General features: G+C 51.2%; 1 protein-coding gene across 1 annotated transcript in view; it reads left to right on the forward strand.

Annotated features, from left to right (window-relative positions):
• Positions 1-20,217, forward strand: part of NLRP5 (NLR family pyrin domain containing 5) — a 43,239-nt gene extending 23,022 nt beyond the window's left edge. The window contains exons 7-12 of the mRNA XM_005664875.3: positions 765-935; positions 4,711-4,881; positions 7,477-7,647; positions 9,739-9,906; positions 13,658-13,828; positions 14,077-20,217. Coding sequence (XP_005664932.1) covers positions 765-935; positions 4,711-4,881; positions 7,477-7,647; positions 9,739-9,906; positions 13,658-13,828; positions 14,077-14,209 — 985 coding nt within the window. The 3' untranslated portion in view covers positions 14,210-20,217. The remainder of the gene's footprint in view (positions 1-764; positions 936-4,710; positions 4,882-7,476; positions 7,648-9,738; positions 9,907-13,657; positions 13,829-14,076) is intronic.

A 23,697-nucleotide genomic window follows, 5' to 3' on the forward strand; every position in this document is an offset into this window, starting at 1 on the left:
ACAGGTCCTGGGGAGCAAATGCTCATCATGAGCGCGGACCGTAATAGTGCATTACAAACATCACATTTGCTGGGAGACTAGATCTTAATTACTCTCCAAAAAAATGGTAATTATGTGACACGATGGCGGTACAAGCTAATGGTACACTGGCAAGCATATAAATGTATCAAAGCAACATGTTTACACATTAAACTTACACAGTGTTCCGTCAGATACATTTCTTTCCCTCTAGCCACATCCACAGCGAATGGAAGTTCCAGGGCCAGGGATCCAATCAGCTGCAGTACCCCCAGATCCTTAACTCACTGCACTAGTCAGGGATCAAGCCCACATGGCCGCAGAGACAGTGCTGCATCCTTAACCGAATCCGCCACAGCGGGAACTCCATTCAGTTTGTTTATAAGTACAAATACAAATGCAGGCAATGTCAGCCAGGGAGCATTGCTAAGATGGAAATAATGCTGGGGAGAGAGGGGTGGGCCTGGGAAGGGTGGGGCAGGTACAGTTAAATAAAGCAGCAAGACTCACTCAGAAGAGATGACCCTAGGGAGACCTGGATGAAAAGTTGAACCACACAAAGACCTGGGGCTGAGGATGAGGGAGGGGTGTCCCAAACAGGAACAGCACGTGCCCAGCCCCCGAGGCCGAGGGAAACAGCGTCCAGGAGCCACCCACGTGGAGAGAGCAGCTGCAGGGCCGTGAGGGAGGGGAAACGGTTGCTGCTGGGGAGCCATGGGTCCGTGTGTCACATTGCCTGTCTGCAGGTTGGATCGCTGCGGATTAACCCACAGCTCTTGTCTGGCGCTTTCCCAAGTCCTTGTTACATCCGTCAGCCTGAAGTCCCTCAGCCTGGCAGGAAACAAGGTGACAGACCCGAGCATAAAGCCACTCTGCGATGCCCTGAGGTCTACACAGTGCACTCTGCAGAAGCTGATGTGAGTTACCCTTTTGCCCGGTTATCTTCGCTTAACTGAGACCATCCAGGTCAGGGGGGGAAAGGGGGAGGGAAGTTGGCGGGAGCATAAGCAGAGCGCATAAAACGGGACTTCCTAGGAGTCCGAGAAAGACCCAAAATGTAACATCTGTGTCTTTGCTCCTGACCCCAAACCGATAGAGAAAATCAAAGCAGAAGCTGAACTTGAAGAAACGTAGCAGATGGTGGTTTCCTGGGGCTGGGCGTTGGGGGAAGGGGGAGATGATGGCCAAAGGCATGAACTTGCAGTTAGAAGAGGACTAAGTCTGCGAGATCCAATGTACAGCATTCTTTTTTTTTTTTTTTTTTTTTTTTGTCTTTTTGCTATTTCTTGGGCCGCTCCCGCGGCATATGGAGGTTCCCAGGCTAGGGGTCGAATCGGAGCTGTAGCCACTGGCCTACGCCAGAGCCACAGCAACACGGGATCCGAGCGAGCCGCATCTGCAACCTACACCGTAGCTCACGGCAACGCCGGATCGTTAACCCACTGAGCAAGGACAGGGACCGAACCCCGCAACCTCATGGTTCCTAGTCGGATTCGTTAACCACTGCACCACAACGGGAACTCCCTGATTATAGTTAAAACGTGTTATAAACTCGATGTGGCACCAGTGCCGCTGTCCTTGAAAGTCGTGGGATTGTGGTTAAGCTGCCACCTGTGACATCCTTAAGCGCCGGGCTCTGTGCCAAGTATTCTGCTCCTTTAATGCCATCTTCACAAACAACCTACCAGAGAGGAATTTTTTTTCCTCCCACGTACTGATAAGGAAAATAGAATCCAGAAGAAGGGAAGTCCCCTGTCTGAAGTCACGGGGAATAAAAGGCACAATGAAACCATGAGCTTCCGTCTGATACCTGGGGAACTGATCTGTTACCTGGGAATTTCCTGCTTGATACCCTACAATGTGGGCAAGGTTGTGTCTGCCTCCAGCTCCCAAAGCATGCTGTGGCACGAGCATCCTTCGTCCGTTCAAGTTTGCTTCTAAAATCAGAGCAAAAGCTGAAAACAAAACAGCACAAGTTACCCTTTAAAGCCCAGAGTTAAAAAAAAAAAAAAAATCAAAGCAGAAGGTAATGTAACTTCTTTCCAGCAACGGTGCAGGGGAGGGGAAAATACTTTTCTTCTTAGGTTTAGTGTCTGGAGCCTGCAAATTAAACCAACAATGGGTGGATGAGCAGGAGAAAAGGCATGCAGATGGCATGGATGTGAATTGTTTCACTGGGCATGGAGGCTTCACAGAAAGGAAGTGGAAAACCTAAGAAGCATTTAGACTTCGGAGCTTAGCTTATATGCCATTTTCACAAGAGGTAATGAATTGTGGAAGAAGGACTAGACAGAGAAAAGGGGTTGGGGGCATCTAGGGTTGATAAATTATGGGAAAGTGACTGGAAAGTATATGGAAGACATTAATGGAAAATCGAGATTAGAGGAAGACTTAGCTCAGTCCTATCTCCATCACTGTGATAAGGGTCATTCTTTCCTTGGTACAGAGGGGAGGAAATAGATGGTATGCTTTTGGGCAGATAGGTGCAGAGCAGAGAGCAACTCCCATGTTTGCTTTTTCTAAATTGCTTTCAGCTCAAAATAATCTTTAAGCCCCAGTAGCATATGTTGAGGCAGCCTGTCCTGATCCCTTTCAAGTCCAACCCAGACAGCGCTTCATCCTTTGTGGAAAGAAACCACCGTCAGTGACACGGCACCGGTGCCTGCTGGGTGCAAATGCATCTAAAGCGCTTAGAGCAGTGCCTCATTCATCTTTGTCACCACCTCTTGATAGAAGTGCTGTTAAACTCTTGTTCATTGTTGTAAGTTCTGTTGACGTATAATTGAGTTACAAGGTGGTGATAATTTCTGCTGTACAACAGTGATTCAGTTACACACACACACACATCTATTCTTTGAGATTCTTTTCCCTCATAGATATCACAGAATATTGGGCAGCGTTCTCTGTGCTGCACAGCAGGTCCCCATTGGCCAATCATTCCATATACCTCAGTGTGTATGTGCCCGTCCTAAACCCCCAATGCATCCCTCCCCCAAGCCTGTCCCCCTTTTTTTTCTTTTTAGGGTCACACCATTGGCATATGGAAGTTCCTAGGCTAGGGGTCGAACTGGAGCTGCAGCTGCTGGCCTACACCACAGCCACAGCAACGCTGGATCTGAGCTGCATCTGCCACCTATACCATAGCTTGCAGCAATGCCGGGTCCTTTAACCCACTGAGCAAGGCCAGGGATTGAACCTGCTTCCTCATGGATACTAGTTGGGTTCTTAACCCGCTGAGCCCCAGCAGAAACTCCACCGTAAACTTTTCAACTTGAGTATGTTTCTGTTCTGTAGATAAGTTCAGTTGTATCCTTTTTTTACATTCTACACATAAGTGATAGAACATTCTGTCTTTTCACTTTATGACTAATTTCACTTAGTATGATAATCTCTAGGTCCATCCATGTTGCTGCAAAGGGCATTAGTTCATTCTTTTTTATGGCTGAGTACTATTCCATTGTTTATGTGTACCGTATCTTCTTTATCCATTCCTCTGTCGATAGACATGTAGGTTGCTTCCATGTCTTGGCTATTGTAAATAGTGATGCTATGAACATAGGGGTGCATGTATCTTTTCAAATTAGGGTTTTCTCCCAACATATGTCCAGGAGTGGGACTGCAGGATCATGTGGATCATATCGATAGTTCCGTATTTAGTTTTCTGAGAAACTGCCAAGCGCCTTTCCATAGTAGTTGCACCAATTTACATTCCCACCAACAGTTGAACTCTCATTTTCAAGTGCTGTTTCTTCTGAAACTTTGATAAAGAGATGGAGTATATGTTTAGTGTATGTCTGTGGGTCACATTGTATTAAATGTCGGTACTTTTTTCTTTTTTTTTTTTTTTTTTTTTGTCTTTTTGCTATTTCTTGGGCCGCTCCCGCAGCATATGGAGGTTCCCAGGCTAGGGGTTGAATCGGAGCTGTAGCCACTGGCCTACGCCAGAGCCACAGCAACACGGGATCCGAGCCGCATCCGCAACCTACACCGTAGCGCACGGCAACGCCGGATCGTTAACCCACTGAGCAAGGGCAGGGACCGAACCCGCAACCTCATAGTTCCTAGTTGGATTCGTTAACCACTGCGCCATGATGGGAACTCCAAATGTCGGTACTTCTAAATAGGAAGGCCTCTCGTCTCTGGAAGACCTCACACCATAGGGCATGTGGGGAGTGAAAGGAGAGTAGACTGGCAGTGCCCATGTGCAGCCCTCAGTGGGTGATGGCAGATTTCATCGCCCGCGATCCTGAGAGGTGCATCTCTGGACCAAAGCAGTGGAGTTGAGTCTTCAGGTTCAATGCAGATGGGATATGGCCTCACAGGCCAGCATGCATCTGCCATGGGGGGAAGCTTTCCTCCCTTCCTTGCACAGGAGGAGAGATGGGAACTTAAGAATAGACGTCATTTGGAGTTCCTGTTGTGGCTCAGTGGAAACGAATCCGACTAGGAACCATGAGGTCGCAGGTTTGATCCCTGGCCTTGCTCAGTGGGTTAAGGATCCAGTGTTGCCGTGACCTGTGGTATAGGTTACAGACATGGCTCAGATCCCACATTGCTGTGGCTCTGGCATAAGCTGGTGGCTACAGCTTCGATTATACCCCTAGCCTGGGAACCTTCATATGCCGTAAGTGCGGCCCTAGAAAAGAAAAAAAGAATAGACATTATTTCTTTTCTTGGACTCTCTGCTTGCAGACTCGGGGACTGTGGCCTCACAGCTGCTGACAGCCAGGATCTGGCCTCAGCCCTCACCAAGAACCAGAGCTTGACACACCTGTACCTGGCCAGCAACAGCCTGGGGAGCGAAGGCGTGAACCTGTTGGGTCGAGCCATGAAACTTCCCAACTGCAGTCTGCAGAGGCTGATGTGAGTCCTGCCCACTGCCCCACAGGGATTCATGGCTTTATTACAAGGAATGCAAAGCCGTGGGAGGTGTGGAAATTATCAGGATAAAGGGACCTAATAAGTCCCGTCCCTACTGATAACTACAAGATATCTTCCCTCCATGGAAAATTCCATCTCTGCTTCTGTGCTGCCTTGTGGTGGTGGGAGGTCCACCTTTCATCAAAATACTGCCAGTTCTCATGATTCGTGGCAGGCATGTTCTGTGAAGGTGCCATGAATAAGGACTGAACCATTGCTCCTCGGGGAGCACGGGGTTAGGTTCCTGGGAGCCTCTGGTCACAGCATGTCCTTCAGCCAATCCATACAGAACCTTGTTTTGTGTGTTTCTGGGTTTTTTTAAAAACGGTGTTGGAGTGTAGTTGACTTACAGTTGTGTTAGTTTCAGGTGTACCGCAAAGTGAATCAGTTACACACGCGCACATATCCATTCCTCTTCAGATGCTCTTCCCATGCAGGATTTTACGGAGGATCGAGTAGATTTCCCTGTGCTGTACAGCAGGTCCTTGTTAGTTAACTATTTTCTGTACAGTAGGTATATATGTCGGTCTCATCCCCCTAACTTACCCCTCTCCCCAACATATTTCCCCTTTGGCAACCTTAAGTTTGCTTTTGAAATCTGTAAGTCTGATTCTGTTTTGTGAGTAGCTTCTTTTGCGTCATGGGATTGTGCTCAGAGACGTCTTATCTAATATATATTATTGATTCTTTAACGTTAATGCACAGCCAAAAGCACTGTATATAACTCATGCCTGTACCTCAAGCCTGTGTAATACATATATTTTCTCCATGAGGCACATACCCAACCCTGTCACACTTAGGACACTAGGCAGCATCTTAGCACTATGCTTGGGTGCCATTTGAAGTGGCATCAAAAACAACAAAAATGAAAAAACAAAAGTGGCACTGATTGGACCACAAAGAGGATACTCACTTATGGTGTGAGGCTGAAGTGAGTTCCGCCTCAGCTGCGAGCACGTGCAGCCGGACAATTCCAGTTTTTCTCTGCTCTGTGCTGCGCTGATTTGTGAGGACTGATTGAGGGATCACAGGTTTGAGGGAGGAGGCAGATTCAGGAATCCATAATCCATGAATAGTAAGGCTGGACTACTTACGAAGCACCTGCGTTGGGCAAACACTCTTGGTTGCTGGTGCCTGAGATGGAACACGGATGTGGGCGCTAAGTTTACACAGGGTAGATGCCTGGAGGGGGCTGTTGGATACATGATGGGATCTTCAGACCATGGCGCTGATGACGCGGGACGAACAGCCACAAAATCTTGTGTGACCAACACGCCCACAGCTGGGGGATGCTGTGTCCCCTAGTACAATAGGCCCCCTTGTACAATAGGCATCCTGGCCACAGATTTGAAAATGGCCCTTGCGTGTGGCCAGATGACTCTTCTACGCTGAATCTTGGTTTGGCAGTGAGAAGCAGTGATGGTCACTCCGGCTCAGTGCCGACAGCCAGCTCTGCCTTGCTCCACTGGGGTCCTGTCCCGTTGCGTTCTGCAACGGATCATTTGTCCGCCCATACCTTCCTATGAGTGAAACTTTTTTTTTTCCTGTCCTTTTTTGAGGGCCGCACCTGCGGCATATGGAGGCTCCCAGGCTAGGGGTCTAATTGGAGCTGCAGCCACCGGCCTATGACACAGCCACAGCAACATTAGATCCAAGCCGCATCTGTCACCCACACCACAGCTCACAGCAACACCAGATCCTTAACCCACTGAACGAGGCCGGGGATCGAACCTGCAACCTCATGGTTCCTAGTCGGATTCGCCTCCTCTGCGCCACGTCGAGAACTCCTATGAGTGAAACTTTTTAATGTGTACCTGTAGCCAGCAAATCTGTTAAAGGCTCTACCTTTGATGTCCATGTCTACCTTAGGACAAGTTCTGAGGTTCCTCAGTGGATGAATGATGAGATACCCAGTAGGGTAGGTAGAAGAGTGGCTCCCCCACACCCCCCTCCAAGATGCCTGTGTTTTAATCCCTGGAACCTAAGACTATGCCAAGGTAAAAAGAACTTGGCCATGTGGTAAGTGAAGAATCTTGAAATGGGGAGATGCTCTCGGATTATCTCCGTGCCCCCCACTCCCGCCACTGTAACCATGAGTGTTCTTCAAAGGGAAAGAAGGAGGTAGCAGAATCAGAGGGCAGGGGCTGGTGACACAAGCTGGAAAGCACAGGGAAGCAGGTGGTCCCCCTCAAGCCTCCAGATGGAACACAGCCCTGCTGACATGACAGCTTGAGGTCGAGCCCAGTGAGACTCAGACCTCCAGAACCGTGAGATAAGCTTGGAGTGTTTCAAGCCACAGAGTTCGTGGTAATGGTTTGCGGTTACACAGCCGTAGGACGCTCCCAGAGAGAGGACGGAGGAAAGTTAAAAAGAGACGGATCTCGCTATCATCCAGCACACACATTTTGCCTAGCACACTGCAGCCATCCCATCACCAACGCGCGGAGGGGGAGCAGACTGAGGCCAAGGGAAGCTGCTCCCCAGGGTCCCAGCGGGGACTGTGTTTGACTGTCCTCTTTCCCCATGTGTGCCCTGCAGACTGAATGCCTGCAACCTGGATGTGGCTGGCTGTGGCTTCCTTGCATTTGCACTTATGGGCAACCGACGCCTGACGCATCTGAGCCTCAGCGTGAACCCCTTGGAGGATGACGGGATGAAGCTTCTGTGTGAGGTCATGATGGAGCCGTCGTGCCATCTCCAGGACCTCGAGTAAGTGCGCCTGCGTCTTGGGGACGAACTCTTACAGGGAGGGGGCGAGGCTTGAGGCTCTAGGTCAAGAGAGATGGGGGAGCTCCCGTCATAGCTCAGTGGTTAACGAACCCGACTAGTAACCATGAGGACGTGGGTTCGATCCCTGGCCTCGCTCAGTGGGTTAAGGATTCAGCATAGACATGAGCAGTGATGTAGGTCACAGATGAGGCTCAGATCCCACGTTGCTGTGGCTCTGGTGTAGGCCGGCAGCTGTAGCTCCAATTTGACCCCTAACCTGGGAACCTCCATATGCCACGGGTGCAGCCCTAAAAAGACCAAAAAAAAAAAAAAAGAGAGAGAGAGAGAGAGACCACAGATTAGTTCTAGGGTCAACTGATGGTCACTTTTTCCAGCAGACTCTCGGGGTAAGTTGATGTGTGGACACCACAGTGAGGGTGGGAAGGAGAGAGAAAGTATTCTAAATGGGAGCCCCGTGGCAGGGTCTGTGGGGTTCTAGGGCACCCTGACCTCCAAAACCCCTTCACTTTCCAGAACATCTTCTTGCCCTGCACGCATCTTCAGTTCATCGTTCTGTATGTGAAATGGAGATGGAGCAGGGTGGCTGTCTCTCTCTCCATCCCTTTTCTTTCTGGGGCTCAAATTTCTTCACCCCTTTATTGGAACATTTCTGTGCAACAGGAATACTGCACTGTTTAAAAAAAAAAAACTAGAAAAAAATAAAAGACCTCAATGAGCAGAAATAAATCTCTAAGCTCACAACCAAGCCATGATCTCTCTTAATATTTTGGTAAATGTCTCCTGGATGCATAAGCCGCGTGGAATGTGTCACCAAGAAAGGATCCCAGCAGTTACCACTTGCAGCATTCTTACCATGTGGCAGGCACAGGGTTTTTAAATATTTTGCAGCCCCCTCCCCTCCCCAATCATATGCCAGGGGGCACGGACACTCCCAAGCCTAAACCTTGCCTTTGGTCTCACATTCTGTCCTTGCCAATGAGCAGACCATCAGAGTAAATGAAGCATGATAGGGTATTCCACTTCCTGATGCATCGTAACGTTTTAAATCCCCTAAAGTTGGACACTTAGCCTATGTCCAGCGTTTTAGTTGTGGGTACCTTATAAACCTCAGTGTGCTCATTGGCCTTTTCTTAAGATCCAGGTTAAAGGCAGAGTTAATGGACCAAAATGTGGGGCCATTTTTGAGACCTGTCCCTCCCTCTGAATAAACCGGTGAAAGGAACTGGGTGGAGATGGTAGTGCACAAACCTCTGAGTAGACCCTGACCGTTAATTCTATTTATTGTCATGAAACCGGCATGTTGAGCCCTCCGGCTTGGGGGACTGGAATCCTAAGCTTGGTTCTTTGGCGGTGCCATTTCTCTGGGATTGGATTTAATGCTGGGTGGCTGCCTGGTCCTTGCCGTCAGGGTTGGCCCAGACCTGGTCATTCCCACCTGATCCTCACGCCTGAGACCTTCCGCACTCTCGATGTGAAGGCCTCACCGAGCCGGACCCAGCGGGATGGCCCTGTGCCAGGCACACGGCGTCGGGGGTAGGAGACTCTGTCACCACCTCCATCATCTCTGCTCGGTGAACTGTCCCGTGTCCACGCAGCGGGTCATTTCCATCCCCCACCTCCCACTCCTGGGAACAGATCCTTTCCTCAGGGACCCTGTCTGGCATTTCAGGGACCTCTGTCCTCCTCCTCCCTCTCAGGGCTCTGTCCCTTTGTCAAGGACCCTATGAGTTTCCACTCATGTTTTTTTTTCTCTCTCTCTACCTCTCCTCTCCATGGGGAATCTTAATCCCATCTTCAGGTGGTAAGAAGCTCTAATAGGCTCATTTCTTTTTCTAAAGATGCCTCCGGAGATACCCCTTTCCCTCCCCTATTATCCCTCCCCTGAGATGATCCACTCTTCCGTGCTGTTGAAGGGGTGGACAGAAAGGTTACCAGTTAGGAAGGCATGAGGAGAAGCTCTGCTAATGTTTCTGGACATTATCCCGCTGTGGCACTCTCCTCAAAAGCTGCAGGCATTCTCTGTCTCCGATCTCTCTGAGTATCTCTCCATCTCTCCCCTTCCTCTTGCAGACTGGTGAAGTGCCAGCTCACTGCCACTTGCTGCAAGAGCCTGTCCCACGTGATCACAAGAAATAAACACCTGCAGAGCCTGGACCTTGCCGCCAACGCCCTGGGCGACAATGGGATCGAAGTGCTGTGTGAGGGACTGAAGCAGAAGAATTCTCTGAGGAGACTTGGGTACGTTCCTGGGATCACCCCCTTTGAGGGCTGGACGCAGAGGAAGGGGCTACAGACATGAAGTTGCTTGAACAAAGACCATGTTCAGATTTTCACCAGCCCATCAAACTCGACAGAATACAACCTTGGCCAAGTCACCAGCCGGGATGTAAATTCCAACTGGGCTCCTTTACATGGGTGGATGAAAGAGCAAGTGCTCGAGAACAGGATGTGGAGGTAGTGAGCACTCAGTAGATTCATGTTTTTGGAAAATCCATGTGCGCTGGGCACAGTGCCAAATGGTAGAGGTACGGAGGTATATAGATCTGAGCGTGGCTGCATCCAGGGTCTAGTGAGGAAGAGGGACCAAAAAAGCAAGTGATAATGCAGGTGGTTCTCAAGCTTTAGTCAGCATCCGAGTTGCCCCACAGGTTTGGTAAAACAGTGTGCCAGTGCTTCCAGTGGAATATTACTCAGCCATAAAAAAGGAAGGAAGCACTAACACTGACTACAATGTGGATGAAACTTGAAAATGCCAGGCTCAGTGGAAGACGCCAAATATAAAGGGTCATATGTCATATGATTCCACTCCTGTGATACAACTGGAGTGGGCAGATCCACAGAGGCAGAAAGCAGATTGCAGGGAGGCTTCATGTTACTGTGTTTCACAGAGAGTACATTTTTTTTTTACAAATCAAAGACCCGTGGCAACCCTGGGTGGAACAAGTGTATCGGTGCCATTTTCCTGACAGCGTTTGCTCACTTTGTATCTGTCATGTTTTGGGAATGTTTGCAGTGGTTCAAACTCTTTTGTTACTACTGCATTTGTTATGGTGATCTGTGACCCGTGAGCCTTTTAAAAAGAAATTTTCACTTTTTGAGTTGAAGGACTGTTGCTTTACAAGGCTGTGTTCATTGCGAGGGTGCAGCAAAGTGACTCACTTATACACACCTGGGTCTTTTTCAGGTTCTTTTCGGTATGAGGTCTCGTGAGGTAGGGAGTAGAGGTTCCTGGGCTCTACAGTAGGTCCTTGTTTACCTGTTTTATGTCTACTAGTTTGTGTGTTACTCCCAGAGCAGAGAGCTCGGATGCAACTACCCTAACTCACTGACTGCTCAGATGGTGCGCATTTTTACCCCGATTTTTAAAGTATCTCCATTGTTTTTTAGACATAATCCTATTGTGCCCTTAATAATCGACATGACAGTGTCCGCATGGCTCTCATAAGCACTGGCAAACACAGTAACTCGTGACTGGCTTCATCATGATACCCACTTCATTGTGGTGGCCTGGAGCCAAACCCGCCGTGTCTGAGGTCTGTCTGTTGGCGTTTCGGGGGGGCAGGAGGGTCTGCTGAATGGGCGTGCATTTCCTTTTGCAGTGATGGGGATAAGTTGAGGTCTGGCTGCAGGATGCTGGACTGCCCTCCAATGGGCGTTGGCTGCCTTTCACAAAGTCCCCACCATGTGCTCGCATCATGTGTGTGCTACTGACAGCCCACGTGATGCTGGGGCGGGGGCATAGCATCCGTCTTTGGGGCTTCATCCCCGGACCCACCTCCCTCTCTAAGCCGCACCTCGTCCTCAGGCTCATCGCCACTTCCCTCCTCTCTCCTCTGCTTCTCTCCGGGCCGTCCTGCCCAGGTCCAGCTCCTTTTCATCTCTTAGCTCCCAAGATCTATGACTCTGGTCTTCTTGTCTGTGTGGCTGCCTCCATCTAGAAATATTACAAGCCTTGAAGAACCCAACCTTTCACCCTCTCAGCGCCTGCACTTGCGTACCTGAGGTGTGCAGCCGGGGGCAGGGGGGCAAGACAAGCAAGGGAAGGCTGGTTTTGCGTGCAGTCTGGTCTTGGATGTCCATTTCTCACTTTCCCCTCTGTTAGGTGTTTCCAGTTAACTGGCTTCCCCACTCCCTCCCACAAGGATCTCAAACCACCTGCATCCTCTGGGAACTTGGGAACCTTCTCATGCTTCACAGCTGGCTTCACCTCCTACAACTGAAAGACAACCATCGGCGAGCCCTCGTCTCTCTGCACCCACGTTCCCTTCTTTCTGCAATGATGCAGGATGCACCCCTCCTGCGTCAGAGGTTAACCTCACCTGGCATCTTGTCTGTGAAAACTTTCCTTGTACATCATTGCACTAACTCCCCCTCACCGCTGCCACAGCCTCCCTCCTAGAGATTCTCTGTTCACGTAAATGCTTAGATAGCATTTTATAAGCAACCTGCCCCCTGAAACAAAAAAGCAACTAAGTCTTCATGTACTCCCATCTCACTGTCTAGCTGTAGGCAGCTGAGACCACTTGAGCGGCATCCCGCAGACTTTGCATTCCATCACGAAAACTCCCACATGACACCAAAGCTAGAATGATGGGGACATTTAAAACCTATACAGCCACCCCCTCGTTTTGACAGCCATCAACAATTCCACTCCGTCCGCTGAAGTATGTCACAGCAAGTTCTAGATTTTGACCGTCAGCCCCTAAATACCTTGGCATGCATCTCCGAAGCAAGAGAACCCTGCGACACCACCGCTATGCCCCCAGCCATGTTGCTTGGCTTGGCACTGCTCTTAGGATAAGGTCCTGCATCCTGAACCCCACCTCCAACTCTGTCACCTGATTGACTTTCGGAGTCTCAGGTCCGTCCCGCCCCTTCTCTCCGCCAGAGTGATGGATGTGCAGTTTCTTACTCAGGCATCCATGCCTCCTGCCTCTGCTCCCCCAGCTTTTCCTTCTTTTGCCTTTTGAGTTGCAGGTGATGTCACTTGCTTGGCAAGCCTTGTGCCTGCTCCTTGTCTACTCGTTACAGGCTCTTTCACCCTCAAGCTTGCCTGCCTTCCACAACCGTAATCGAGCCATGCAGAAGCTCTCAAAGGGAGAGCCCGTGGCAACAGCAGCAGCACCGTCTGGGAGCTCATTAGAAAAGAAAATTCGGAGTACCTCCCGGAGCTACTAAACGAGAAACTTGACGGCTAGAGCTCATCACTTTTTTTTTTTAATTGCCACATGCACGGCACATGGAAGTTCCTGGGCCAGGGATTCACTCTGTGCCACAGCTGCAGCACCACCAGATCCCTGCACCCACAGCAGCAGGCCAGGGATCGAACCGGCAACACCACAGTGGCCTCAGCCACTGCAGGCAGATGCTTAACCCACTGTGCCACAGTGGGAACTCCTCACCTCTCTGTTTATTTTCTTATTGTTTAATTTTTGGCTTCCCCGTGGTAAAAGAAGTTCCCAGGCCAGGGATCAGATCCGAGCCACGGTCGAGACCTAAGCCGCAGTTGCAGCAACACCAGATCCTTAACCCACTGTGCTGGGCCAGGGATCAAACCAGTACCAGAGCAGCGACCCAAGCCACTGCAGTGACAGTGTGGGATTCCCCGACCTTCTGTGCCAGAAGAGAACTCCTGCTTTATTTTACACGTGGGGTTTGTACCTCCTAATCTGTTGTCCCCCCCCTTCTCCCCACTGGTAATCACACCTTGTTCTCTATGTGTACGACTCTGTTTTGTTGTATTTGTTCGTTTGATTTGTTTAGATTCCACAGTAAGGGAAAGCATACGGTGTGTGGCTTCCTCTGAATGATGTCACTAAGCATAATACTCGCCAAGCCCATTCATGTTGCTACAAATGGCAGGACTGCGTGCTTTTTATGGCTGAGTAGTATTCCCCTGTAATGGTTAGAGCTGCACCAGAGGTCAGATGGGGGTTGCAGGAAGGCCCACAGATCTGGGGGCGACGCCTTGCGTGTGTTGGCCCTGCAGGCTGGAGGCGTGTGAGCTGACCTCGGGTTGCTGTGAGGCCCTCTCCTCCGCCCTCTCTGGCAGTGAGCACCTGACGAGCCTGAACTTGATGCAGAATAATTTCAGTCTTGGAGGAATGACAAAGCTGTGCTCAGCCTTCGCACAGCCCACCTGTGATCTACAGATGCTTGGGTAAGTCCACAGGGATGGCACTGGCCTCTTTAGCCTGCTGTGAGGGGCAGGCACCTGTAAAACCTCAGGGCGGCATGTGCCACCTCTGGGTTCCCTTGCAAGGCACTTGTAGCCTGTGAGAAACACGCTATTTCTTTCACAACAAGAGGAGGCTTCAGTCCCCCGATGGGGTGTCCAGGAATTTTGAGGAAGAGAGAAATGTCAGAAGCAAATCCCCAGAGTGTTGAGGCCCCTTTCTGCCTCCCCAGGCTGTGGAAATGGCAGTATCCCGCTCAAATGAGAAGGCTTCTGGAGGAGCTGCAGCGACTCAAGCCACAGATGGTTATTGGTGACCATTGGTATTCTTTTGCTGAAGATGACAGATACTGGTGGAAAAACTGAACCCAAGGAAGCCCTCCTACCCACACCCATTCTGATGGAGGAAACTTAAAATCTGTCTTCCGGGGCCAGCTCTGCCCAGTTCTTCCTCAAAGGAGGGCAATGAGTTCCAGTTCACAAAAAGCTCTCAGAGACAGTGATACTCACGTGTCCACTTGACCTTGGTCACTGCATGTGTCTCTGATGCAGGTGTGATCTTCAAGTCATGCCCTCAGTACGTATGAGACATCTGTCCTACCCAGGGGCTTGGGAAGAGAATCAAATAAACACTAAGCATTTGGAAAAAGCATTAGGTCACCGTCCTGATCATTGGGGGTGTGGCACTAAAGCCCTGGACGTACTCAGTCATTAAAAAAAGAACAAAATATTGCCATCTGCAGCAACATGGTTACAACTAGAGATTCTCATGCTAAGGGAAGCCCGAAAGAGAAATAGCATATGACATCACTCACACGTGGAGTCTAAAATATGGCACAAATGAGCCTATCGTCATAAACAGACCCACAAACATAGAGAACAGACTTGTGGTTGCCAAGGGGGAGGCGGGAGGGAGTGGGATGGACCTGGAGTTGGGGGATAGTAGATAGAAACTATGCCATTTCGAAGAGAAAAGCAATGACATCCTGGTGTACAGCACAGAGAACTCTATCCAGTCTCCTGGGATAGACCATGAGGGGAAAAAAACTGTCAAAAATTATGTATAGGGAGTTCCCTAGTGGTTCAGGGGGGTAAGGACCTGGCATTGTCACTGCAGCGGCTTGGGTTGTGGCTGTGGCACGGGTTCAGTCTCTGGCCTGAGAACTTCCACATGCAGCAGATGCAGGAATAAAAAAAGATGAGTGGTTTCCATGGGCTGAGAGAGTCGAGCAGGTGAAGCGCAGTGTTTTCAGGGGGGTGAGACAACTCTGCTTGGTACCATAATGACAGATGGCTGTTACTACACTTTTGCCCAAGCCTACGGAATGTACCACCACCAAGAATGAGCCCCCAGGTGAGCTCTAGGCTCTGGGGGATGAGGAGGGGTCCGTGTAGGTTTAATTGTAGCAAATGTCCTGCTCTGGTGTGTGGGAAGTGGGGGTCCGCTGGGCGGGGGAGGCTGTGCGTGGGGGTGGGAAGGTTGTATGAGGAGCCTCTGCCTTCTGCCCGACTTTGCCATGAGCCCAGAGTGACTCGAAAAAAGAAAGTCGACTTAAAAAAGTATAGCTGCAGAGGTCCTAAATTCTTGGTGAAAACAAATAGTAGAGTCTGGGCTCCTGTGGCCTGGGTATGCCCGTGTCTGCCAAATTTATTTTCTTCAGTTCTTTTCCCCACATCATTAGGGACCATGATTGAAAGCTGAGGGCGGGGGGAGAGGGAGAGAGAAGAATCCAGAAAGCTAATTTTTAAAAAGCTCCTTCTGCGACTGTTAGGGACTAAATGCTGGTGCCCTCCCTACCTACATATACTGAAGTCCCACCATCAACATGATGGCCTTGGGAGGTGCAGCCTTTGGGGGTGATTCAGATTGGGTAAGGTCATGAGGAGGTCACTTAGACTTTTCTATAAAGGAGAAAATGTAATGCAGTCTAGGATATTTTACTGTTAATTTTTTGTTTTGGGGTGGGGGTGGTTACGTAAATCTCGGCCACACCTGTGGCATGTGAAAGTTCCTGGGGTGGGGATCGAACCCATGCCACAGCAGCGACCCAAGCCACAGCGGTGACACCAGCTCCCTAGCCTGCTGTGCCACAAGAGAACTCTTTTGTTACTTTTCGGTGAAACAATTTTACCAAGTATAAAAAATGGTTAGTTTACACTGTGTGCATTTTGCTTCAATAAACAAAAAACAGGCTCTAGTGCAGACCTATGTATTAAGTGATAAGCTGAATGATAGACTGTACTACTTACTCTTCATCCTAAAATGTCATCCTTTCACAACGCCGAGCTGTTCTCAAGAATCCAGATGGCGGTGGCAGAGACCAGCATTTTCCTAGAGGCCCCTGTCCCCCTCGGAGCAGGGAGTTCCCGTGCCAGGTTGCTGAGAGCATTTCTGCATGGCAGAGTCGACACCCAGAAGGCTGTGGCTAAACTGTCCTGGATTTACCTAACACTGGGGAATGCAGCTGAGGAGAGGGAGGGGCCCTGAGCTCCAAGACCAGACAGGCAGGTGGAGAAGCTGTGGGACTAGATGGGGCTCTGGGCAGCTTTTCCATCCCACTGGGAACCACCGTACAGCAACAGATCTTGGGCAGGTGGCTTCACGTAACAAATACACAAAATCTGGAGCTCCCTGGTGGCCTAGAAGGTTAAGGACCTGACATTGTCACTGCTGTGGTGCGGATTCAGTCTCTGGCCCAGGAACTTCTGCATGCCACAGGTGCAGCCAAAAAAAAAAAAAAGAAAGAAGAAAAAGGTACACAGATGACAGATATAGATACGGAGATAGGCACATACATACAAACACAGGCAAGTGGCAGAACAGAGTGCGTGTTCCGCTCTCATTCGACGGATTAGTTTTAAAGGCACTCATGTGTCACTGAGGGTCGAAAAGGACCGTGTCGGATGAGGGAGGCACGTGGAGGAATAAGAAATCTGGGAACCGCTGCAAGAGATGCACTAAGCAACCTCTTCCTCCGGGTCTCTATTCTCCTGTTAAAAATCTCATTTGTGACCAAATGTATCCGCTCCTGACACAGATCCCCTAGCACAGCCACAATCGGTCCTAATTGCTTCATCCATCAAAACTGTCTTTTCTCTTTGCTCACTGGCGGCCGCATCTATTTGACAGGCGTTCCATGGACTACAGCCCCGTGTTGAGTGTGGGCATTCAGGTCACGCTGTTAAGCTCTGCGACCTACTAGCTGGGAGAGTCTAGGGAAAACCAGCTCCCCTCAGCCTCTGCTTCCTTATCTGTAAAGGGTAAGGTGTGCTACGCCTCATGAGATGCGAGGGGGCTTTAGAAGTGACGCCTGTGGCTGGAAGCTGGGCTCCACGACCCACGCGCTGGCGGTGAGCTCTGTCCGTGGTGCTGAAGGACCTGACCGGGGGCTGAGGAGGTGGGGGATGTGTGGATAGACTTCCCCCCCATCAGGCAGGAGAGGAAGGGAAATCGAAGGGGCCAGAAAAAAACCGCTCCCCCCCCCGCCCCAACCTCCTTGGGAGTAAGGGAAAGGAAAAGGCGAGTGAGGAATAACACGACTACACAGAGACACACATGCACATACACAATACAAAGACACAGAGACACACGTTCGCACACACACGCTCACACACACCACAGTCACTTCTCTCAGGATGACCTGCAGCTCCCCAGCCCCAAGACGCTCTATGAATGGCAGGTGTCCTGACCACCCAAGTTCAGGCGATGTGGGGCGGTATGGCCAACCCCCGAGCTCCACCTCCACAGCGAAACCCCCCGAAGGAAAACAAAAGAGTGTGTTCGAAACTTGGCCCCTACCATGTGCCCAGCACTGTTCTCTGCACTAGGAGACTTCTGACCCCAGGCACCCGTCTTCCCCGGAACCAACACCCTCCGGGACACACTTGGGGACCTTCGCGAAGTGACTTGCTGCCTCCCATCCGTCGGTTTGCCCGTGAAGACGGGGGCGGGGCTGGGCGCTGAATCCGACATGCACCCCCTCGTGCCAGTTCATGCCTGAGACAGCAGCCAGCAGAGCCACAAGTGGGTGGAGGTTCCGGAAAAGACTCCCCCAGCTGCCCTCGGGAGCAAGTCCCTCGTCACCCCCAGCACCTGTGCGCTTCCTGTGCCCCTTAGGTAAGAGCCCTGAGGGGATCACCAAAAACCACACTCTTTGGGTTGGAATTGGCCGATCCCACCCTGGCCCAGCAACCCGCAAAGCATTCCCACCGCGGACCCTAACAAAGGAAAGAGCCCAGGTCCTGCCTCTCTGTCTGCACCCTTTGACCTCCCCCATCCCACCCCCCTGCTGCTTCCCCTGGACCTGGGAGTTTTCAGCTGCTCTAGTTCAGTTTCTCTCTTGGTCTATTGATGAGCCTTGCCTCCTATCTGGCGCCTTGTCCTCCACTTTAAAAGCACTCCTTCGTTCCCTGGTGGTCTAGGGGTTAGGACTCAGCACGTTCACCGCTGCAGCCCAGCTTCAGTCCAAGCCCTGGTCTCAGAACTGAGCCCTCACATCAAGCCGCTGCATGCTGCAGGGGAAAAAAAAAAAATTAAAGCATTCCCTTAACAGAGTCACAGCGTGGGGACACATGGCAGACATATACCCTCCCAGAGAAACACTGCCTTCAGCCTGAGAAGCCAGTTGGTAGTGAAGCCCCTTTCTCTCTCCCCACATCTATCTGGCTTCCAGGCCCTTGAGACCCCACCTCTCAGAACAACTGTCCATTCCACCCTCCCACCACAGGCTCTTGGCAGAATCCGCCCGGCCATCCTCACGGGAGGCAAGCTCCAGGGGGCAGACTGCGCCTGTGTTGTCTATGATGCATCCCTGCAGTGGAAGAAGCACCAGCGTTGGGGCTTTGGGTTCAGATCTCAGTTCTGCCCCTTTGCAAACTGCGGTCTTTGGCAAACTGCACTGTCTCCTGGTACAGGCAGACCTCATTTTACTGTGCTTGAAAGATACTGCAATTTTCTTTTGACCATGCCCTCGGCCTGTGGAAGTTCCCAGGCCCAGCATTGAGCGTGTACCACAGCAGTGACCCAAGCTGCTGCAGTGACACCACCAGATCCTTAGCCTGCTGTGCCCCAAGAGAACTCCAGACATTGCAGTTCTCACCAACGGGAGGTCTGCGGCAACCCTGCATGGAATCTGTCGGTGCCATTTCTCCAGCAGCATTTGCTGACTTCATGTCTCTGGCTCACATTTTGGTGATTCTAGCCCTGTCTCTAACTTCATCATTATGTCTGTGATGCTGAGCTGTGACCCGTGAGCTGTGGCATTATGGCCACGACTCATCAAAGGCTCAGATGACAGCATTTTGTAAACACTAAGGTACTTTTTAATTGAGGTATGTGTGTTGTTTTTCAAACATAAGGCTACTGCACACTTAAGAGACTACAGAATAGTGTACAACATATAACTTTCTCTGTCTTTTTTGGCCGCCCCCAGGCATATGGAGTTCTTGAGCCAGGGATCAGATCCAACCCGCAGTCTCAACCTAAGCCACCACGACAGCAATGCCAGATCCTTAACCCACTGTGCCAGGCTGGGGATCGAACCTGCACCCCAGAGCTCCCAAGGTGCCGTCGATCCCGTTGCACCACAGCAGGAACTCCACATAACTTTTATATCCATTGGAAAACCAAAAAAAAAATTTGTGCGACTCGCTTTATTGCAATATTCACTTTATTGCCGTGGCCTGGAACTGAGCCCACAATACCCCCAAGGTATGTCTGTACCGGTTTCACCAGCAAAGGTCTTTGTGCCAACATCAGCAATAAAGAAACAACTGCAAATGTACTTCCCACTCCTGCTACCACTGTGGGTCACGAGGTTGGAGAGCTGGCCCACGTTGCTTGCCCTGGACTTAATCGCCTTCACAGTGGGGGAGCAGCTGCTAGAGAGAATTATGCCAAGGACGCAGGGGCAAGTTCCCTGAGAAAAGCACATGCATTTCTTTCTTTGCCTGAATGCACCAAGCATCTGATGAGTATTTGTTGGGCGAATGAGGGAGAGGTGAGCGAATGAATACACGAGACACGAGGCTCCGCCGGACGTCGAGTGCCTGGTCCAGGGGAGGCTGGGGTTTTTCCAGTGCTGTCCACCCGCACGGCTGGAATTCCACTGCTCGTTCCCAGTGGAAATAGTACACTGTCAAGACACTGAGGATCCCTGGGGGCAGGTCCCAGGCATCTGCCTGCTCCGCAATGCCCCCTTCACCCTTATGTCAGTCAAAGCGCAAGAGCGGGGATCCGAACGCAGAGCAGGGGTTCCCGTTTCCCCTCCATTCCCAGTGGAGAGATAGCTGGGCTTCCTTCAGCATCAGGAGTCTGTTTATTCTGGAACACCAGGCCTCTCACCAGGGCGTCATCAAAATCACCAAGACAAAAATGGATACCAAGGAGCTCACGTGCAGATGAGAAAGCGACTCACAGACTTTGAAAACAAACTTAGGGTTACCAAAGGGGACAGGTGGGGCAGGGGTCTGGGACTGGTAGATGCACACTGAGGTACATGGGATGACTGGCCAACAGAGGCCTGCTGTAAAGCTCAGAGGCGTCCACCCAATATTCTGCGATCATCTATAAGGAAAAAGAATCTGAGAGAGAATGGATGTGTGTGCATGGATCCCCGAGTCACTTTGCTGCACAGCAGACAGGATCACAGCCTTGTCCATCAACTCCACCTCCATAAACCTTTTTTAAAAAACAAATCACCAGGACAGCTCATCACCGGGCACGTTCTCAGGCCCTACCCTCGACGTGAGGGATCGGAATCCAGGAAGGCGGTGGGGGGGGGGTTCTTCTCAGGAATCTGCATTTTTAACAAGTGCTTGAAGATGGCTGGACCTGACTCACTGGCAGACCCCTGGCTACTGTGGGCACTGCAGCCTTCCCCGGTTTTCACGCAGTTTATCCCAATGAAAATCTTCCACCTCCAGGACCAACTCCATCATCAGAGAGGGAGCCCCACAATGCCTCAGGTCTGTCACTTAAAGACCCTGCTTGGGGGTCCTGTAACCAGGCACAATGATACCCCTACCTCTGGGTTGTTTAGGGGTGTCACTCTGAAAGTCACACACACACACACACACACACGCCTCTGGCCAATTTTCTCATGCAACATGTTGCCAGAACTTCTGATTGTTCCAAGAGAAGCCAGAAATCTAGATTTTTTAACATAAACTCTTCCAATTTTTTTTTTTTTTTTTTTTTTGTCTTTCGTCTTTTGTCTTTTGTCTTTTGTTGTTGTTGTTGCTATTTCTTGGGCCGCTCCCGCGGCATATGGAGGTTCCCAGGCTAGGGGTCAAATCAGAGCTGTAGCCACCAGCCTACGCCAGAGCCACAGCAACGCGGGATCCGAGCCGCGTCTGCAACCTACACCACAGCTCACAGCAACGCCGGATCGTTAACCCACTGAGCAAGGGCAGGGATCGAACCCGCAACCTCATGGTTCCTAGTCGGATTCGTTAACCACTGCGCCACGACGGGAACTTCCAAACTCTTCCAATTTTAAATTCTGGTTCAAGATCACAAAAAGGAGGCCAATTTACTGATGTGAGCCTCCAAAACCTTGATCTTCTCATTTTACTTTTTTTTTTTCCAGCTTCCCTGAGGTTTTGCACCTGACAAACTGTAGTGGATATTTAGAGTGTGCACTGCGGTGCTTTGAAATATGTATACCCTCTGAAAGGGTTTCCCTGTCTTGTTAATTAACACAGCCATCAGCGCACGTATTTTTCTAAGTCGCCTTATTTTTTCTATTTTTAAATTTTCACTTGCATATGTACTTATGTACTGGAAAGAACATAATGCTCTTTAATCGATCCCAAAAACAGCATTGGAAACTGAAGGTTGCTGTTGACCAAAATCGGCCACACACGTGTTTCGGTTGGTTCCCTCGGGGCTTTAAAAAAAAAATTTTGGGAGTTCCTGTCGTGGCGCAGTGGTTAACGAATCCGACTAGGAACCATGAGGCTGCGGGTTCGGTCCCTGCCCTTGCTCAGTGGGTTAACGATCCGGCGTTGCCGTGCGCTACGGTGTAGGTTGCAGACGCGGCTCGGATCCCGCGTTGCTGTGGCTCTGGCGTAGGCCGGTGGCTACAGCTCCGATTCAACCCCTAGCCTGGGAACCTCCATATGCCGCGGGAGCGGCCCAAGAAATAGCAACAACAACAACAACAAAAGAGAAAAAGACAAAAAAAAAATTTGAGTCAGATGCCAATATTTTAAGCAATTGGGGAGTTCCCATTTTAAAAACTCTAACTTCAGATAGCTATCTCCTGAAAAAGCAGAAGACCTGGCAATCTGGTCCACGTTCCAAGGAGCAGCAGCTGCAGACAGGGGCGGCCTCTCTCTGGCCACCGGCCCTCGAGCATACCCTTCTCCCAGACCCGGGAGAAGCTGAGCTGGAGGTTCGCAGGGGAGCCTCTTAGGGGGGCCAGGGGGGCAGAAACACGCGGGCACCACGGTGAAGTGATGCCGGAAACTAACCACGTGGCAGGATGGCCAGGAAAAGCAGGATTTCCTGCAGGAGGGAAGGGGCGTGCTCACTCCTAGAATAGACACGGTCACCCCTCCCACGTTGATGGTGGTGCTCGGAGAACTCCAAGTACACTCAACCGAAGTACCCCATTTTCAAGCAAGGCAATGGCCACTTGTTTTTCTGAGCTACAGTCACACCCAAGATGTTTAAATATATCCTCCTGGAGTCACGTCCCCACCCACCAGGTGGCCGTCCATGACCACGGTTTTGAAGCCCTCGTTCTCCAGGTGAGACCCTGAGGCCCCAAAGGGGACAGGGTCACGAGCTGCTCAAGGACAGCAGAGCGCCGGGGCAAGATTCAGGGCTCAAAGTGGAAACTGCGCTTCCTCCTTCAACGGCCCCTCTGCTAGGAACCCCCTCTTCCTGCAGAGGCAGAGGGGACATGGAGTCCGGCCACAGCCCTTCAGCCAAGCTGAGAACCCCTTGGCAGGGCCCTTCCTCCCTCAGGACATCCGCCTGCAGCCTCCCAAGATCCTAGGAACATAGTCCCCAGGACTCCAGCGGTGGGTCCCCAGACACTGGAGGTGGCAGCAGAGAGCCCCAACCTGAGGACTGACCTGCAGGTAGTCCTCGCCTCCCAGGACTGCTCCAAGGACTCCAGAGACGAGGTCCACCTGGCCCTTAGCGCAGAGTCCAGAAAATGGCAAGCGCCAGAAAACACCTCCCATGCCCTTGTTCCCACCCCCACCCACGCCCACCCAGCCCCCCAGCAAGCTCGCCTGTCAGATGGTGGAATCCGTCTTCCTTCTCTGCGGTACACTGGGAATCAGCAGCAGGCCAGGCACATTTCCAGCCTCCTCTGCAGTGAGATGTGACGCCCCCACTGTGGGATTTGAGCAGGGGGGGAGACTGATGCAGTTTCCAGGCCCAGTCTTCCAAGCGGTGGGATGCAGGAAGGGGCTGCAGGGGCTGGTGGGGGACACAGATGAAAGCTGGAAGGTGAGCTGCCTACCAGCAGGTGGGGACCCGCCTGTGTACCTCCAGCTTCCTCGCCTCGCTGCCCACTGTGGGATTCCTTTTAAAAAGTGCAGTGGGAGGGCCTTCTCTGAACAACCGCCCCAGGTCCTCGCAAGCCTGTCCATACGCCAGCCTGGACACACGGTGGCCACTCTGCTAGGGCCCAGCCCACTGCCAGCGACCTGGCCGGGCCACCCTTCCAGGACAACACCCAGTTTGACCAGGCAGCTGCTCAGCCGGCTGCTTCTCTCCAGACACCTGGCCCGTGGCCGGTCCCCCACCCCGAGCAGCAACTGCCCGGTGGGGAGCGCCCCGTTTATTTACCCTCCAGCCCTTCTCCCTCCGGAACTCAAGAACCACGCACAGCAGG

Source organism: Sus scrofa, chromosome 6, assembly GCF_000003025.6.
Source record: "Sus scrofa isolate TJ Tabasco breed Duroc chromosome 6, Sscrofa11.1, whole genome shotgun sequence".
Lineage (NCBI taxonomy): Eukaryota > Metazoa > Chordata > Mammalia > Artiodactyla > Suidae > Sus > Sus scrofa.